Raw genomic sequence first — 16,927 nt, 5'->3', positions numbered from 1 at the left:
GAGCAAACATCTGTGCCCATCTTCCTGTTTTTGTATATGGGATGCCGCCACAGCATGGCTTGATGAGTGGTGTGTAGGTCTGCGCCCAGGATTCGAACCTGCGAAGCCCGGGCCGCCAAAGCGGAGCACACAAACTTAACCACTAACGCCACCAGGCCCCTTTTATTTATTTATTTTTTGTGTGAGGAAGATTAGCCCTGAGCTAATATCTTTGCCAATCCTCCTCTTTTTGCTGAGGAAGATTGGCCCTGGACTAACATCCGTGCCCATCTTCCTCTGTTTTATGTGGGATGCCTGCCACAGCATGGCTTGATAAACGTTGTGTAGGTCTGCACCCGGGATCCGAACCTGCGAAACCCTGGGCTGCCGAAGCAGTGCACATGAACTTAACTGCTCTGCCACCGGGCTGGCCCCTATAGAAGTTAGTTTTAAAAAATAATTTGGATAGAAGAAATTTATAGATTCTGCAAATATATTTAAAAATTTAAATTTAATGTGACTGCTAAGAACATTAACTTACTTTGTTCTCATGTAGCCAGCTGTGGCACCCTTGGTGCTTCTTATTGTCTCAGAAACAGCCTTGAAGTTGGTTACATGTTTCCACACTCAAGATGCCATGACCAGCGAAGCCAGTGTTAATATTCAGAGTATGTCAAAGATGCAGAGTCCCATTTTTCTGTATATTATGCACACATGGAGTTCTATTTCCCCTTTTAGTCTCAGCTGATGTAGAAAGTAGCTGAGATGTCAGGAGTGGGTTCATGATACTCACCAGTATATCCCTTCTAACCGCTCATATCATCACTGCTACTTGAAATCATGGAATCGGTGCTGGAGACATAGTTAAAAGTTACCAAATACTAACTTCACAAGGCTGTATAATTTGGCCTAAGACTCATCCTGCAATATCTTGCTTAAAGAAAGATCCAGAGGATCTAAATAAATGTTATTTGAAAAATAGATACCAACTTTTCAAACCATAGGAAGTAAAAATTGACTTTATCAATATGGAATTAGTCTTAAAATTTTCTTTGAAAATTGCTCATTTTTAGAAACTTATGCTTTTAAAAAAGTTGGAATCTATTCTATATTCTTTAATATTTCCAATTATTCATTTTGAGACATCTTGGCCAAATTAAATTCGGGTACAGGAAGAGACTTATCTTTTGAAGAATTAGTAATAGAGCAGAGAAGTCAATAGTTCAAAACAACAGAACTTAATATAAAAATTTCTAAACTATTTGTTTATTAAGAGAGAAGATAATATCCACATGTCTTCTAAATCTTAATGAGAAAGTTCAGGGAAGCAGGGGAAATTTTGTAGAATGGAAACAAGAAAACAAGGAGAATCCTAAGGCAAGAGGCAGGTGAGGAAACAAGCAGCAGCTTCGACGCAGTAAATTAAAGAACTGAGCCCTGCTGCCCAGCCCCTTGTGTAGAAAGTTACTGTAGTTATTTAGGATTTGGGAACTGAGTATATTATATTAAGGAACAGGATATATTCTGAAACAGTGTCTTCCCTAGTAGAATAATGCCTAATGTACAACAAAGAAATAATTAAGTTATATCCCATTATATTTTTAGAAATGAGATAGTATAGTATGAAAAAAATCCCTGAATGGAGACTTGAGTTTCCATCCTGTCAGTGCTACTTTTTTCTGAGATTTTGGGCAGATCACTTAACCTGTCTGAGTTTCCTTATCTTGAAGATAAACTAAAACCACCTACCCATGGGACTCTTAAGGATAAAATGAAGTCATGTATGAAAAATTAAAACAGTTAATTATTCTTGCTGCTTTTATCTGGATTGAGCAGAAAGGTCCTGTGGGCAGGACATTGTGAATTAAGTCTATTTAGCTTCTAGGTTGTAATGATGTTTTTGTAACCTTAGTAAATATGTGAATTTAATAATGAAAGAATAAATTAAAACTTTTAAATTTGTGATTTAAAAACTAAAAAATCTGCAGTGCAGTGAGAAATGGGCAAATTCAGTTCATCATATTATTTTAGTTTGAGGAAGACTATGCCAATTCTAATGCTTTGAATTTTTTTTTTTTAAGAGAAGAGAACGGACAGCAATGGTAGAGTATATTTTGTCAACCACAACACTCGTATTACACAATGGGAAGACCCCAGAAGTCAAGGGTAAGAACTTTCAGTTACTAGTGTATAGATAACCTCTTAAAGATTATACCCTGTTTCTGACTCAGTTATGAAAAAAATCAGAGTTACGTGTTCTTCCCCAAAGGCCTGAAACATTAATCACCCACATATATTAGAAAGAGAAAAAATTGTTACTATTACTTTCATATAATGGATATGGGTTTCTTGAGAGTATAGGGGAAAAAACCTCATTGGTATATGCGAATCCACTTACATATTCAAAAATACCTATTTATTATTAGTAAGACCAGATTAGTAATTCTAAAGCAGGGTTTTGCAACCTGGGATCACTGGATAGAATTCAAGGAGTATGTGACTTAGGAGGAAAAAGTACATATTCAGTTTCACTAACCTCTACCTGAAATTGAGTGTTTCCTTCCATTATCATTGTAGGCTACAATCACAGTAGAATTAGCAATGCCTGGAACTTTGCCACCAGTAGAAATCACAGACTTTTTTTTTTTTTTCTTTTGGTGAGGAAGATTGGCCTGGAGCTAACATCTGTTGCTCTTCCTCTTTTTGTTTGAGGAAGATTGTCCCTGAGCTAACGTCTGTACCACTCTTCCTCCATTTTGTATGTGGGACGCCACAGCATGGCTTGATGAGCAGTGTGTAGGTCCATGTCTGGGATTCGAACCCACGAACCCCCGGACCACCGAAGCAGAGTGTGCAAACTTAACCACTATGGCACTGGGCCAGCCCCTGAAATCACAGATTTTTTATATCATTCTGTAGTTGTTGTGGATGTCTCACAATATTGTTTACACACATTATAAGAACTTGCTAGTTAATATGTTAATAAAAAGACACGTTATTATCAGTTGTCTTTTTAACATTTTGATAACTATGTATATATGATTGTTTTTCTTTGTAACATTATGTAATAGTGTGTGTATCAGTTTGCTAGGAGTGCCTTAACAAAGTACCACAAATTGAGTAGCTTAAAACAACAGAAATTTGTCTCATAGTTCAGGAGACTGGAAGTCTGATATCAAGATGTTGTCAGGGCTGTGCTCCCTCTGAAGGCACTAGGGAAGGATCTGTTCTAGGCCTCTCTCCTAGCCTCTGGTAGTTCCTTGGCTTGTGACAGCATAACTCCAGTCTTCACATGGCATTCTTCCTGTGTACGTGTCTCAGTGTCCAAATTTCCCCTTTTTATAAGGACACCAGTCATATTGGATTAATGGCCCTCTGTCCTCATGATCTCACCTTATCTAATTATATCCATAATGACCGTATAAGATCACGTTCTGAGGTACTGAGGGCTAGGACTTGAAAAAACATATGAATTTGTAGGAGTCGTAATTCAGCCCATAACAATATGTAATACTATGCATTTGTCAGACTGCCAGAGGGTTCCATTCTGCAAGGAATGTGGCAAGCTATAGAGTCAGAGAGCACACTCCCCACAAGATTGCCCTCACTTCACACATCAGCCACAAGCTGAGAGGTCCCGCTACTCTTACTTCAGACCAACTGGCTACAAATTCGGAGGTCCCCACAACCACTTACAGGTTTGATAACTCATCAGAGAGACTAGAACTCACTGAAGCCTGTTATATTCACAGTCACTTTTATAACTGGGAAAGGATACAAATTAGAACCAACAGAAGGAAGAGATGCATATGTCAGCATCTAAGAGGGTTCCAAACACCCAGAATTGATGTGGAACAGTATGCATGGAGTATTGCCAACCAAGGAATCTCACTTGAGTCTCTGATATCCAGAGTTTTTATTGGGGCTCCATCATGTATTGCCTGCGTGGCTAACCTTTAGCCTCCAGCCCTTCACTAGAGTTCGGGCTAATACCTTTAGTTTCCAGTTACTCCAGAAGTCGGAACTGATATAGCAGGTCCCAAAGCGTCCATCATAAATCACATTGTTGACTGTTCAGCGTTCAAAGCTCGCAAGCAGAGATACTCCTGATGGGCAGGACATTCTAGAGGCCTAGAAATCACCTCCCAGTAGCTGAGAGCAAAGGCCAGACTTCTCTTTAGGTATGATTAATTCTTCACATATTTCATGGCTCAGAGTTTTAAGAACCTCTGTTCTAAAGATATACTTTAAATTTAAAATCTATTTCTGGATACCAACAAATCACATTTTTTATGGAGTTATGGTATTTAACTTAAATATATTCAGTTTCCCAAAAAGGAAGAGTTAAGAATTTCAAAAGTAATATTTCTAATGCCTCTTCAAAATTCTGTCTCTAAGGATAGAATAGACCATGTCATCTTTCTGTAATTTACTACTTTTTTTTGTTCCCCTGTGACCTTTAAAGTTTCAGAGTTGTTAGAATCATTTTAATAAGTAATACAGATGACCCAGTTCTATCCAGTTGGTTTTGTTTTCAAGAAAACAACTTGTTAGTGAGCCTGTCTTGTGAATATAATTACAACAAATGAGAAGTGTTATGTTTTAAAAATTTTTGGTAGTGTATTTTATCCGACATCTGTATTCAGTTCTGTGAGTATAGCTAAATGTTCTTAACCTTTTGACATAGTTTACAAATACTGTTTTAGGCAATGGTTGTCAGCCTTTTGTTTTTCTGAAGTACACTTGAGGAAAATGACACTCCTGTCAGCAATCTTGGCTCTCTAAAACAGTGAAGAACTTAAATGCCTCCAAACCCTCCCTTTCTTCCTTCTTTCTCTCTCTCTCTCTCTCTCCAAACTCACCAGATGAGAAAATTGAACCTGTAGAATAGAGAAAATGAACTGGCAAATACAGATAAAACTTGGAACACTTATACCTAACCAGCTAAAAAGACTGGCTGTCGTGGCAAAATACACAAATAAAAATTGCAAAGAAAGTGTTCAATAGTTACCTACTCATTCTAGTGTAATATTTTGAAATGACACAGGAGCTAAAATACTTGGTAAATGCTGTGCTAGCAGTATGAAGGAAGTACTTTGAGAGACCTGAAGAAAATGATCAATATAAGTAGGAGGAATAAGAATAGTTAGAATTTGAGGGCTTACTATGTGCTAAGCTTTTTACTTGCATTATCTCATTTATTCCTCATATAGTCTTATTACATAGACATTGTTATCTCCATTTTATGGACAAAGAAACTGAAGTTTAGAGAGATTAAGCAAGGTCTAAAGATATGTATTAAAGAAGTGACTATGAATATTTCATAAAGAACATTTGAGTTACCTTAACAGAGGAATCATACAGATTCTAGATAAGGGGAAAGGCTTCACTTGGAGGTGTGGTAGATCATGTCTTGTTTAGGGAAACGGTGAGTAGCCATATACTGTGAAATCATAGGGTTAATGGAAGGGAGTTGGAGGTAGAGTGCAGAGATAATTCTGAAAGGGAACATTGAGGGTGGAGTATAGAGGCAGAGTGAGTGCCAGGTGGAGGAGTTTAGATCTTATCATTGGTAGTGGTGAACAATGTTATCATTACTTTAAGGAGAGAACCAATTGGGTCAATTGGTTAGTACTCTGTCAGTGATATGAAATAACAGAATTTAGGACCAGAGAGAGACTAGAGGCAGGAAAACCAGTTAGGGGGCTCTTGTGAAAGTTTAGAAGAGAAATGAATAAAGCCAGAGTAAGGATGGTGCTGGTGATTGAAAACAGTGAAGAACATGAAGACTTCTAAGGCAGAATGGGCAGAACTTGGTTACCATGAGATGTTTAGGTGGGTTATTAGGTAGATGGGGAATATAGGCCAGCTAGATGGGAGAACACTGAATGGTGTTTGATGGACCTGTTGACATGCTTGTAGGATATCTAGATAGAGAGGTCTAGTAAACAACTGGAAATACTGGACTAAATGGTTTTCTAGAAGATTTCTGCATTTATGAGTACTTTTAGTTTCTATACTTGGCAAACAAGCAACTCTTTAACATATTCTTATTTGTTTATATTTTTTTCTTATGTTTCATAGTCAACTAAATGAAAAGCCCTTACCTGAAGGCTGGGAAATGAGATTCACAGTGGATGGAATTCCATATTTTGTGGACCACAATAGAAGAACAACCACCTATATAGATCCCCGCACTGGAAAATCTGCCCTGTAAGTTTTCTAAATATTGTAAATTAAAAGTAAACCTGATTCCTGAGATTTTGCTGTAAAGATTTGAATTAGCAAAGAGTGCAATTCTTATTATTTCTTTTTTTTTTTTTGGTGAGGAAGATTCACCCTGAGCTAACATCTGTTGCCAATCCTCCTATTTTTTTGCTTGAGGAAGATTAGCCCTGAGCTAATCTGTGCCAGTCTTCCTCTATTTTGTATGTGGGTTGCCGCCACAGCATGGCTGATCAGTGGTGTAGGTCCACGCCTTGGATCCAAACCTATGAACCCTGGGCTGCCGAAGTGGAGCACACCTAACTTAAACACTATGCCACAGGGCTGGCCCCCCAGTTCTTATTATTTCTTGAGTTGGCTTGCCCATAGGTCTCTGTTCATAAATATTTTATAGAAATTATCAGTGCAGTACTGCCCACTAATTAATCTTTGATTTCTAATACCTGCTTTCTTTCATTTCCATTACTTTTTAACGTAAAAGCTCCCATTACTTTTGTTTTTCTTTTCTGTTTTGAAAAGTAACTTTGTGTTTTGTTGATTTGCTTAATTTTTTTTTAGGTTTTTTTTTTTATAGTGGTAAAATGTACCTAACAAAGTTTATCATTTTAACCATTCTACAGTTCAGTGGCATTAAGTACATTCATACTGTTTTGCAGCTGTAACCACCATCCATCTCCAGAACTTTTTTTACCATCCCATATTGAAACTCTGTACCCGTTAAACAATAATTCTCCAATCCCCCTTCTCCTCCCAGCCCCTGATAACTACTGTTCTATTTTCTGTCTCTACGAATTTGACTACTCATGTAAGTAGAATCATATAATATTTATCCTTTGTGACTGGCTTATTTCACTTGGCATCATGTCTCCAAGATTCATCCATGTTGTAGCTTGTATCAGAATTTCATTCCTTTTTAAGACTTCATAATATTCCATTGTATGTATATACCACATTTTGTTTATACATCTGTTCATGGACATTTGGGTCGTTTCACCTTTTGGCTCTTGTGAATAATGCTGCTGTGAACATAAGTATATAAATATCGGTTCAAGTCCTTGCTTTCAGTTCTTTTGTGTGTGTACTCAGAAGTGGAATTGCTGGATCAAATGGTAATTCTATGGGGTTCTTCTGGTTTTTTTTTGTGAGGAAGATCGGCCCTGAGCTAACATCTGCCAGTCCTCCTCTTTTTGCTGAGGAAGACTGGCCGTGGGCCAACATTCATGCCCATCTTCCTCCACTTTATATGGGACGCCGCCACAGCATGGCTTGACAAGTGGTGCATCAGTGCACGCCTGGGATCCGAATAGGCGAACCCTGGGCCACCGCAGCGGAACGTGCGCACTTAACCACTTGCATTGCTGGGCCGGCCCCAAATTCTGGTTTTTTTTTGAGGCACTGCCATGCTGTTTGCCACAATGGGTATACCATGTTACATTCCCACCAGCAATGCACATGGTTTCTAGTTTTTCCACATCCACACAACAGTTGTTGCTTTTTTTTTTTTAATAATGCCATCCTAATGGGTATGAAGTGACATCTCATTGTGGTTTTTATTTGTATTTCTCTAATGATTCATGATGTTGAGCATCTTTTCATGTGCTTATTGAGCATTTGTATTTGAAGAGCTGTCTATTCAAGTCCTTTGCCCATTTTTGAATTGGGTTATTTGGTTTTTTTGTTGTTGAGATTTAGAATTTCTTTATATATCCTGGATATTAATCCTTTATTAGATATGTCATCTGAAAATATTTTCTCCCATTCTGTGTGTTGCTTTAGAGTTTTATAGCTTTAATTCTTACATTTAGGTGATGGATCTATTTTTAGTTAATTTTTGTAAATGGTATTAGGTAAGTGTCCAACTTCATTCTTTTCCAAGTGGATACCCAGTTTTCCCAGCACCATTTGTTGAAAAGACTGTCCTTTCCCCATTGGATGGTCTTGGCACCCTTGTTGAATAATCATTTGACCATATATGTGCGAGTTTATTTCTGGGCTTTCTATTTCATTGTTCTATATGTTTGTCTTTATTCCAGTACCACACTGTTTTGATTACTGTTGCTTTTACTAAATTTTGAAATCAGGAAATAAGAACCCACCAACTTTGTTCTTCTCTTTCAAGATTGCCTTGGCTTTTCAGGGTCCCTTGAGATTCCATATGAATTTTAGGATGGATTTTTCTATATCTGCAAAAAAAGTCATTGGGAGTTTGATAGGGATTGCATTTGAATGTGTATTTTGTTTTGGTTAGTATTGGCGTTTTAATACTATTAAGTTTTCTAATCCATGAACAGAGGCTGTCTTTACATTTATACATTTATTTGTCTTTAATTTCTCTCAGCAGTGTTTTGTAGTTTTCAGTGTGCAAGTCTATCCCGTTGGTTAAAATTCCTAATTCTTTTTTCATTGTTTTTGATGCTATTTGTAAATGGAATTGTTTTCTTAATTTCCTTTTCAGATTGTTGCTTGTTATTGTATAGAAATGCAACTGATTTTTGCTTCTTGTTTTGTATCCCACTTTGCTGAATTTACTTATTCTAACAGTTTTTTTGTCTGGAATCTTTAGGTTCTATATATAAGATCATACCATCGTCAAAAAGAGATAATTTTTACTTCTTCCTTTCCAATTTGGGTGCCTTTTATTTCTTTTTCTTGCCTAACTACTCTGGCAAGATCTTCCAATACTATGTTGAATGGAAGTGGTGAAAGCAGGCATCCTTGCCTTGCTCCTCATCTTAGAGGGAAAGCTTTCGTTCTTTGACCATTGAATATGATGTGAGCTATGGAATTTTCATATATGGCCTTTATTATATTGAGGTAGTTTCCTTCTAGTCCTAGTTTGTTGAGTGTTTTTAATCATAAAAGAATGTTGAATTTTGTCTGTTTTTTTTTTTGCATCAGTTGAGATGATCGTGTGGTTTTTTTCCCTTTGTTATTAATGTGTAGTGTGTTATATGGATTTTTCATGTGTTGAACCATCCTTGCATTCCAAGAATAAATGCCACTTCATCAAAAAGATTAAAATATCAATACTTTTAATATACTGCTGAATTCAATTTGCTAGTATTTTGTTAAGGATTCTTGTATCAGTGTTCATACGAGATATTGATCTGTAATTTTCTTTTCTTGTAGTGTCTTTAGCTGGCTTTGATAACAGGGCAATGCTGGCTTCTCATTACTTTTTAATTTTATACTCTCTGCATATTAAAAGCTTTCATGTTTAAAGCAGAAACTAGGAATTCAGGCCAGTTAGGTATTAATGAAATTAGAAATGATTTAGATATGAAAATGAATTATAAATAGATACTGTTGTATCATTCATTTTTGTTATATTTAAGTTTGGGTGCATATAACAGAAAACTCCAAAACAGTAGTGGTTTATAGGGGCCGGCCCAGTGGCATAGTGGTTAAGTTCGCTCGCTCCATTTCAGCAGCCTGGGGTTCACAGGTTCAGATCCCGGTGCAGACCACACCTATGCACCGCTCATCAAGCCATGCTGTGGCAGCATCCCATATATAAAGTAGAGGAAGACTGGCACAGATGTTAGCTCATCGACAATCTTCCTCAAGCAAAAAGAGGAGGATTGGCAACAGATGTTAGCTCAGGGCCAATTTTCCTAACACACACACACAAAAAATAGTAGTTTATATAAGACAAGTATATTTCTCTCCATCATTTAAAAATAGTCCAGTGGGGGCTGGCCTGGTGGCGTAGCGGTTAAGTGTGCATGCTCTGCTTTGCCGGCCCAGGGTTCGCAGGTTCAGATCCCAGGCACAGACCGACACACCGCTTGTCAAGCCATGCTGTGGCAGCGTTCCATATAAAAAAAGTAGAGAAAGATGGGCACGGATGTTAGCCCAGGGCCAGTCTTCCTCAGCAAAAAAGAGGAGATCAAGAATAAGACGAGGGTGAGCCAGCCCTGATGGCCTAGCGGTTAACATTCGGTGCGCTTCACTTCGGCGGCCCAGGTACCCTTCCCAGGTGCAGAACCACACCACTCATCTATCAGCTGCCATACTGTGGCAGCAACTCATATAGAAGAACTAGAAGGACTTACAACTAGAATATACAACTATGTACTGGGGCTTTGGGGAGGGAAAAAAAAAAAGAGAGGAAGATTGGCAACAGATGTTACCTCAGCCTGAATCTTTCCCAGCGAAAAAAAAAAAAGAACAAGGCAAGGATATCTGTCACTGCTTCCATTCAACATTGTATTAGTAGTCCTATGAGATAAGAGAAAGAAGTAAAAAGGTATATAGATTGGAAAGGAAGAAATAAAACTGTCTTTTTTGGGGCCAGCCCGGTGGCGCAAGTGGTTAAGTGGGTGTGCTCCCCTGAGGCAGCCTGGGGTTCGCCGGTTCGGATCCTGGGCGCGCACTGATGCACCTCTTGGCAAGCCACGCTGTGGCGGCGTCCCATATAAACTGGAGGAAGATGGGCAGAGATGTTAGCCCAGGGCCCATCTTCCTCAGCAAAAAAAGAGGAGGATTGGCAGATGTTAGCACAGGGCTGATCTTCCTCACACACAAAAAAAAACTGTCTTTTTTTTCACACAGATAACATAGTTGTATATAGAGAAAATATAGGAATTTAGAAAAAACTACTAGAACTAGTAAGTGAATTTAACAGTGTTGCCAGGTACAAAATCATTATACAAAATCAATTATATTTCTACATTGCACATTTAAAAAATGAAATTAAAAATAGTCCAGGGGGCCGGCCCGGTGGCGCAAGTGGTTAAGTGCGTGCGCTTCGCTGCGGTGGCCCGGGGTTCGCCGGTTCGGATCCCGGGCGCGCACCGATGCACTGCTTGGCAAGCCATGCTGTGGCAGTGTCCCATATAAAGTGGAGGAAGATGGGCAGAGATGTTAGCCCAGGGCCCATCTTCCTCAGCAAAAAAAGAGGAGGATTGGCAGATGTTAGCACAGGGCTGATCTTCCACACACACACACACACACACACACACACACTCTCTCTCTCTCTCTCTCTCTCTCTCTCTCTCTCTCTCTCTCTCCCTCTCTCCCTCTCTCCCTCTCTCCCTCTCTCCCTCTCTCCCTCTCTCCCTCTCTCCCTCTCTCCCTCTCTCCCCTCTCCCTCTCTCCCTCTCTCCCTCTCTCCCTCTCCAGAGGACAGAGGAAAAAGCAAATAATCCAGTGGTATGAAGTCCAGGGCTAGCTTGGAAGCCCTATGGTGTCATCAGTGATCTAGACTTCTTTCTTTCTGTTCTACCATCCCAGACCATGGTCTCTATCCTCAAAGTCACCTCATAGTTTGTGATAACTGCTGAAACTTCAGCTATCATAGTCATACTCCAGGCTGGAATACGGAGGAAGAGCAAATTGGAAAGAGAAAAAAAATCTCTTTTCAGTTAGCTCTCTTTAAAAGAGCCTTCCTGGAAGTCCTACACAGTACTTCTACTTATAGCTCATTAGCCATATTTAAGTCACATAGCCACACTGGGAAATGTCTTTATTCTAGGTAGCTGTCTGCCCAGGTAAATATCAAGTCTGATTTAAGGACAAAACGAGAGAACGGATTTGAGGATAGACAGCATTCTCAGAATAAACCTCCTTTACCTAACCCTGTTAGATTGATTTGGTTGTATATAACAGAAAATCACACAATAGTGACTCTAAAAAGATCAAATTTTATTTCTGTCTTTTACTTAAAAAATAAAAAAGGTGACATTAAGGAGTCTGCTGTACTAGGGTATTTTTGCATTTGACTGCTAAGTACTGAGGAGGTGTGGTATTTTGCTTTCCTTCAATATTTTATCTTACATGCAACTATATATGTCATATTAACATTCTTCCGTAGAGACAACGGACCCCAGATAGCCTATGTACGAGACTTCAAGGCAAAGGTTCAGTATTTCCGGTTCTGGTGTCAGGTTAGTAGCAGGACTATATTTCTGTACTCCCTGGTTATGTTGCTTATATTACACAGTCAGTGATTGTGAAAATAACCCATGAAAAACAGGTAAAATGGGAAGCATTGGAATCTCTCCTATTTTTAGGGCAAAGAAATAGATTTATCAGTGAGATAATTTGTGGCTTCTGTTGTCCTGAAGTATAATTTTGAAACCATTTAAATAAGAAAACATTGCTACTCTCTTTCCACTACCCATTACTTTCAGATAGCAGAAATCTTCAAACAAATGAGTTAAAACATTTTCTGGTGTAAATGTAATCAGCCCCTTTCACATCTAGCATTTGATATAAATAACTGTTAAATGCATACATATATGTATCACTTTGATAGATACATACGTATATATGGTTATAGTCAGAGTATTTTTCCCAGATGTGATCAACTATTTCTGATGTATAAATATTTACTGAATTAATGATTTCTTTATGCTTTCTAAGTAAAATTAATGTCCTCGTCAAAGTGTTACTATGATGAATATTTTTAAACTTCAAACTCCTATAATTAACTGGGTCCAGGCAAATAAGAAGAATCTGAATTAGCTTTTTGAAAATAAAATTAAGTAAAGGTTTATTTGACTCCTTAAGTAAGCACTGTGCATATAAGATCTTGTTTTCTTCTCTTTCTTATGTATCAAATGATCTATGATTAGCATGAATGGTCACAAATGCATGGTTAAACATTATTGAATATAAATTCATATTCATAGTCTACTTGTTTCTGTAAGCAAAGATAAAAGTAAATAAAACTTTACTTTTTTGGGGTTTTGATAGGCCATTTTAATGGTGAGAGTTGACTTAAGTCATTCTTATATTTCAGCAACTGGCCATGCCACAGCACATAAAGATTACAGTGACGAGAAAAACATTGTTTGAGGATTCCTTTCAGCAGGTACTGTTTCATCCATTCAATAGTTTGCCTCCTCACGCCCAGCCTAATACCGCCTTTTGGTGCTGGCAGTTTAATCTAAATAGTTGAATTGTTAAGTCTTATCTCATGCCAGCTACCTTAGTACTTAAAATTTAGGAACATGCAGATAGTTTTGTATTTGTGTATGTGTATATTTTGTGCTTTTGAAATGTCAGAGTAACATAAAGTGATTAGTGAGTTTCAGGTTTCCATTTTTAAGCTAAGTGTTTGATTGGAAATAGATATTGGAAATAGATATTTAAGTAAGAAAACAGGCGGAGCCAGCCAGGTGGCACAGGGGTTAAATGTGCGCACTCTGCTTCGGCAGCCCGGGCTTTGCAGGTTCAGATCCCGGGTGCGCACCGACACACCGCCTGTCAAGCCATGCTGTGGCAGTGTCCCATATAAAGTAGAGGAAGATGGGCACAGATGTTAGCCCAGGGCCAATCTTCCTCAGCAAAAAAAAAAAAAAAAAAAAAATGAGGATTGTCATCAGATGTTAGCTCAGGGCTAATCTTCCTCACAAAAAAAAAAAGAAAACAGGCTTTTGGTAGACAAGAGTCTGGAAATATCCATATAAACATTGGCTAGGTAGAAAAGGAGAGGGGAACATTTTGTTGTTATACTTCCGTATTACTTGCATTTTTACATGTATGTAAAATACATGTTAAAAAAGCGCGTTACTCTTATAATTTTAAAAAACATTTTACGTAGGAAAGAAAGTAGTTGGTCAGTGGTGACAATATCTAAAAAAAGATATGTTTTCAGAAATAGTCAACAAATTTTTTTAGTTGTTCTCAGAACCTGAGTTAATTTACTACTTACCTTTGTTGTGCAACCTTATTTACCAACCAACTGCAACTAAATGTTAAGTAATTTTGTTATAGGGAAGGTTAAAATGACCAGTGAAAAAATGTCTTAAAACATCCAGTTAGTCCTTATTTTATTGTCTTTATTATCAAATCCCTACGATAATTGTGGTAGCTATAGCTTCAAGAATTGCCAAACTGAATGCAAAGGGAAAAGAGATTGTCTGAGATAGCTGACAGTAGCTGGCTACTTGCTTTCAGAAATAGTTATGTTCATTTCCTAATGGAACCTCAATTATTAATATTGAAGGGAAAAGCCAGTTGGCATCCTGCAAAGTAGGAGGAGAAAGCTTTTTAGCAGCAGAGCTTGACTAAGGCCATTTAGAGAATTATGAGTCATTCCCTTGATCTGATGTAAGTCTCCAAGGCCATTCCCCACTCCACTCGTTACCTGTTTCTAATTTTCATATTCATAACCACCGTGTAGTCACTGGTGGACCAGTTTCTTGGAACATAGCTTGCCAGTAGCAGTGCTGAAAAGATGCAAAACATGATTAAATGTCCCTTTATCTTTTGACTTTTTGTGTGTGTGTGTGTGAGGACATCAGCCCTGTGCTAACATCTGCCAATCCTCCTCTTTTTTTTGCTGAGGAAGACTGGCCCTGGGCTAACATCCGTGCCCGTCTTCCTCCACTTTATATGGGATGCCACCACAGCATGGCTTTCCAAGCAGTGCGTTGGTGCGCGCCCGGGATCCGAACCAGTGAACCGTGGGCCGCCGCAGCAGAGCGCGCGCACTTAACCGCTTGCACCACTGGGCCGGCCCTATCTTTTGACTTTGAAAACCTAATGGCTTTTGCAGAATGACAGACCAGATGGTGCTAAAACAGTTGTTTAAAATTGTCACCCTAGATTTGACGTCCATCAAATAAATGTGAAATAAAAACTTAAGAGTTTGGAAGAGTGACAAATCTGATAGCAAAATTAGTATCAGATTTTCTAAATAACTGTTGGATAAAGTTGTTTTGGGTAGTAAGTGTTTTTGTTAACATAGCACAACTATTTATGGGGGAAATTGCAAGAGAAAAATTTCTTTTTTTCCTTCATATTAGGCATTTGTTAAAGGTTATTATTTAAAGATATTTTTTTCCGGGGAACAGTGAATCCCCAGATATCAGACACAGGGCAAAGGAACAACCAGAACTTCCTAGGGGAACAGTCTCAGTTTTGGGGGAACAGCAAGAGAGATCAGGGACAGCCCTAGGGTTTGGGGAGCAGCCATAGAGACAAGGAATAGCAAGAGGGAGCAAGAAACAAACAAACAAAAAGATGTTTAACTTAACATCTCTCATTTGCATTGTTATATATCTAGCCTATAGTATTTGTAGAATATTTTGTCATAAGCATGTCATAAGCATTGAATTTTTCATTACATCTGAGATTTTCTTGTTTGAGTGGGATATGAATTCATGAAAGCGATTTATCTGTTTTGTGGTAACTGAGAGAGCCCTGGCATAAGCAGGTTACCTACTAAGCCTCTGTGGATATTTAAATGTGAGAGTTCAGTCTTATCATTTCTTAAAATAGAGGCATTGTATCCACTTCTCTTTCACCATGCCCTGTCATTTTTTTCCCTAAGAGTAATTAATATTTGTAATATTCTACTGGCCCAACTTCAGGAAAGTAATTAAATAGTTTTACAAAGGAAGAACCCAAACGACCTATCCCTTGTAGCTCAATAGTGGTACAGTCAGTCCTTCAAATATGAAGATGATCTTATTAACCACTCTAGTAGGACACAAAATGTGAGTAGTTTTTCCAGGTATTTATAGGTTTCAACTGAGAAATGAGTTTCCAAAGTTAACTATATTCTCTCTGTAGCCATTGGTTTTCATATCCAAGTTAGGCAATTAGCTATTATATGTATCTTTTGGCTATAAAACAAACACAAACCTATCCAAACCAAACCAAACCCCACCCCCGCAAAGGATATAACCTTTGACCATGCCCACAATTAACTCTGCTCTAAGCAAGTGAGAGAAGCAACTTTATGTCAATAGTAGGATCATTTAAAAGAAAATTATGTATGTATAAAGTATATAAAAGTATGTATAATAGATAAAATATTATGAAACTTTAATGTATTTTCTGTATGTGTGGTATTGACTAGACCACAAACACCATTCTATGTCATGGGGAATTTAAGTTGCCTATAATGAAGGAGATTTCAAACCTGAAAGTGGTAGATTGGTGTTTCAACAACGGCTTTTACCAATTCTTTTACTTTATTGTTTTGTAGATAATGAGCTTCAGTCCCCAAGATCTGCGAAGACGTTTGTGGGTGATTTTTCCAGGAGAAGAAGGTTTAGATTATGGAGGTGTAGCAAGGTAGTGATAATATGAATACTCACAACTTAGTACCTTTCCTCCAAAGGTATCATTACACTTTGCTTGCAAGTATTATTTTCTCAATCTTATATTTCAGGAAAATGAAATGTAGCAAAATTATTGTACCTTTATTATGCTGCAGCTACAGAATTTCAACAACCATTAATTCAGCACTTTTTCTCAAAGGTACTGCTTAGTTGAATTTCACCCTCATCACGCGTTTAATCCTCAGGATAACCCTTTGAGATAGAATTTTACAGGTAATAATGAGGTTAAGACGCATAGCTAACTTGTAGAGCCTGGATGCAAGCTCTGTGTCATCACACCAGAAGCCAGTATTCAATCCACCACCTAATGTCTGTTCCACAAAGCATACAAGGCCCTATAGGGATCAGGTCATTTTCCCCATCACAGATTACTGATACAGATAATAGTCACTCAGTTCCCAAATGAGATTAATGTATCTGTTTTGAGAATATAGAAGGCTGTATAAAACAGGAGGTGAAATTTTTAATTCTGCTTTCTTAACATTGGAGCTTCTAATCAAACCCTAGAAGATAGACTTAAGCAAGAAATTGCTTTGCTTATTCCATAACAATATATTATATCAGGTTAAAAGTTTGCATAGCAGTGGCAGTGAGGAAAGGCAAGGACTTTGGAGTCAAGGCTGCATTTGAATCCTTTTTCTGCA

The 16,927-nt window shown here is 38.0% G+C and overlaps 1 protein-coding gene across 8 annotated transcripts in view; it reads left to right on the top strand.

Annotated features, from left to right (window-relative positions):
* ITCH (itchy E3 ubiquitin protein ligase) overlaps positions 1-16,927 on the top strand; it is a 124,961-nt gene that overhangs the window by 87,874 nt on the left and 20,160 nt on the right. For all 8 annotated transcript variants that reach the window (XR_015555602.1, XM_087445370.1, XM_087445371.1 and 5 more), the window contains 5 exons: positions 2,061-2,145; positions 6,064-6,192; positions 12,020-12,092; positions 12,950-13,021; positions 16,148-16,236. Coding sequence is in view for 7 of the 8 variants with exons in the window: in XM_087445370.1 (XP_087301496.1) it covers positions 2,061-2,145; positions 6,064-6,192; positions 12,020-12,092; positions 12,950-13,021; positions 16,148-16,236 (448 nt within the window). In the remaining variant the exon portion in view is untranslated. The remainder of the gene's footprint in view (positions 1-2,060; positions 2,146-6,063; positions 6,193-12,019; positions 12,093-12,949; positions 13,022-16,147; positions 16,237-16,927) is intronic.

Source organism: Ceratotherium simum, chromosome 21 (assembly GCF_057802395.1).
Source record: "Ceratotherium simum simum isolate JZ-2026a chromosome 21, ASM5780239v1, whole genome shotgun sequence".
Taxonomy (NCBI): Eukaryota; Metazoa; Chordata; class Mammalia; order Perissodactyla; family Rhinocerotidae; genus Ceratotherium; species Ceratotherium simum.
Note: the sequence above shows the minus strand (reverse complement) of the source record. Positions and strands in the feature narration are given on the sequence as shown.